The following is a 2,545-nucleotide window of genomic DNA, read 5'->3' as shown; positions in this document are numbered from 1 at the left end:
GGGAAAGAGAACTACGATTACGTCTTTCAGAATTATATCGTTATCGAGAACATGGAATTACAAGACACGAAGAATGCTCTCACTTCGAACAAGTGATGGCACAAACTCAGGGACAAAACGATACCTTGGATCACTGGAACGATAAAAAATCTGTAAGTATTCGTATCCACATGCTTAATAATTTTGTTCACATTGCAATGGCAATTCAAATTTTTTTCGAGTAGTATACCTTTTTCCTTATGCTCTAATGTGCAATGTTAGGTATATCTAATCGAATTTTAAAATGCCTTGTATAAACATACATTCGTAAAAGCTAGTAAAACTCTTGAACTATTAGTATGTGTTGCTTAAAACATTTTTTCTTGTTATAGTTTGTGTTTGTGCCCCTAATATGTGTAAAACATTTTATAAAAATAAACATTGACTTCTAGGTTTCTTGATATGTTCTTTGTAATGTTTTGTTTTGTATGTGTATTAATTATTTTACAATTATGATGTAAATATGTTGTTCAAACACTAACAGGCAATTAACACTAATAACAAATCATTGTATTTCGTTATTGGTCGAATTTTGTAACAGATATGAATATCTATTGATAATGATAGAAATATCACTGAATTGGGGAAGACTTGAATACAAAATATCAGTCTTAATTATATCGTATACACTAGCTTTTGCTTCTCCTTTAACTAATTCCATTGTTTGTGGTGCGTGTTGCCAGGCATTTGTGAACAGATTGTATCAGTTTGCATTTCACTTAGGGCAGCAGTGGGCCGTCCACGCCAATACACCGTCACACTTCAAAAAAAAGGTACAGGGCCATCTTAAAATTGACTATTCCAATAAATATAGTCCGCGAAGATGACAACACTACTACGTGACAAATATATATAGGATGTCCCTTGAAAACGAAGGTGAATCGACCCATAGATTATACAACATATTTTGCCCAGAATGACCTCCCAAACACGTTGGTATAGTCTGTCGGTTGAGATCTAGGACACCCTGTATATATTAAAAGAAATGATTTTAATAAAAAGTATATTCGTTGTTTATATTATACGTTGCAGAGAAGAAGAAAAAAGCTACTCTTCCACCGACCGAAAGTACATTGCAAAAGACTTGCCCAGCAGCAGCTTCTCAGTCAATCAAGCCAATCCCAATCGGACGACGACTCAAGCCAATCAGTGGGCGGAGCCGGATAACAATCCAAATTCTTCCAGCCAGCATTCTACCAGCTCCAGTTCTGTCACAGAAAAGAATTATGCTGCGACAACTTCCGGAAAATCTTGTGCGACAACAGGAGACTCAGAAGAACGAGATATAGAAATGGAAGCAGCGGCACATTTATTAACAAAACAAGAAAAATCTCTGTGTCTTCAACTTGACTTGAAGCCAACACAGTATTTAACGCAAAAGACGTTGTTGTTGCAAGTAAGTATTTTACTTTTCCTTTTTTGTTTAAAGTTAAACAGTTATATAAATTCATTATGAAACATCGCATATCATATTGCTTAATTCAATTATTATTGCATTTTTGCAGAACATTGTCGTATTCATTCATATGTTATTCTTATAATTAATAACAGATACCTATATTATTTCTTATTTTATTATGTTGCAATTATTTTGTACGTTTCACACACATCTTTAATTTTATAATGTCATTTGTCATTTGTCACATATAAATTATATGATTGCAGGAATATTTAAATGGTAATAGGAGATCAGGCGTTGTACCTCAGTCGGAACCAGAGAGTAAGATATTACATTATCTGGTAGCAAATGGCTGGATCGTGGCCAACTGATTAAACGTGTAAAAAATAACGACCATTTCAACTCTAAGTCACCTTCTATTTTGCAAACTAAGTCTTAGGTATAATTGAAATTTGAGTCTGATTTAATTAACATATATAGGGCAGGTAGAGAGAGAATGTGTGTATATAATTTAATATGTAAAAACATTCTTTACTGAAGTTCACATGGTGAAAATTTAAACAAACACATTGGCAGATAAATTGTTAGAAATATTGAAACATAATTGATTAACATCTTTACATGTACTTCTTCTCTATGAACTAATGAAATAGTAATTTAAATAAACTAAATGCAACTATTAGGGAAATTGTTTCATTATTCTTTGGTGTTTATTAATAATTATCGTTTATAACAATTTAGCTGTCAATCTTCACTGTCCTTGATTGCTTCTTAAATCATACCGTTGCGTATTAAATCATCACCGTTTTATGGCATGAAGTATTTTCACGAACTTCTGTAATTGATTCTAATGAACATTGTTACCCTAGATATTTGTTTAACTTTTAACGTAACATTAGGAATTATTTAACACTTTTTGTCAAGAAAATCTCTTACACTGCCTTTATAGAGCCATGAACATATTGCTCAATTAATTCTTCCTCTGTAATGTTTTCTTGTACAGACTATTAATTGCACATGCTCCTTTCTATCTGTTTCAAATGTGATTTGTTACCATACTTGACAATAAGGAAATGTAAGGAAGAAGTCACGTTGTAGTCGAGATTT

At 32.5% G+C, this 2,545-nt stretch overlaps 1 protein-coding gene across 2 annotated transcripts in view; it reads left to right on the top strand.

Moving 5' to 3' along the window:
- The window catches only part of Ada2b (Transcriptional adapter 2B), a 4,045-nt gene extending 2,038 nt beyond the window's left edge, over positions 1-2,007 (top strand). Inside the window, exons 8-11 of one of the 2 annotated variants that reach the window (XM_017904995.1) lie at positions 1-152; positions 763-812; positions 1,072-1,435; positions 1,705-2,007. In XM_017904995.1, coding sequence (XP_017760484.1) covers positions 1-152; positions 763-812; positions 1,072-1,435; positions 1,705-1,809 — 671 coding nt within the window. In that variant the 3' untranslated portion in view covers positions 1,810-2,007. Of the gene's footprint in view, positions 153-722; positions 813-1,071; positions 1,436-1,704 lie in introns of those variants that run through there. The other variant, XM_017904996.1, reaches the window with a different exon arrangement.
- The last annotated feature ends 538 nt before the right edge of the window (positions 2,008-2,545 follow it).

The sequence above is a fragment of the Eufriesea mexicana genome, unplaced genomic scaffold (genome assembly GCF_001483705.2).
Source record: "Eufriesea mexicana isolate 0111107269 unplaced genomic scaffold, ASM148370v2 scaffold3550, whole genome shotgun sequence".
Lineage (NCBI taxonomy): Eukaryota > Metazoa > Arthropoda > Insecta > Hymenoptera > Apidae > Eufriesea > Eufriesea mexicana.
This window is presented reverse-complemented; position numbering and strand designations above follow the sequence as displayed.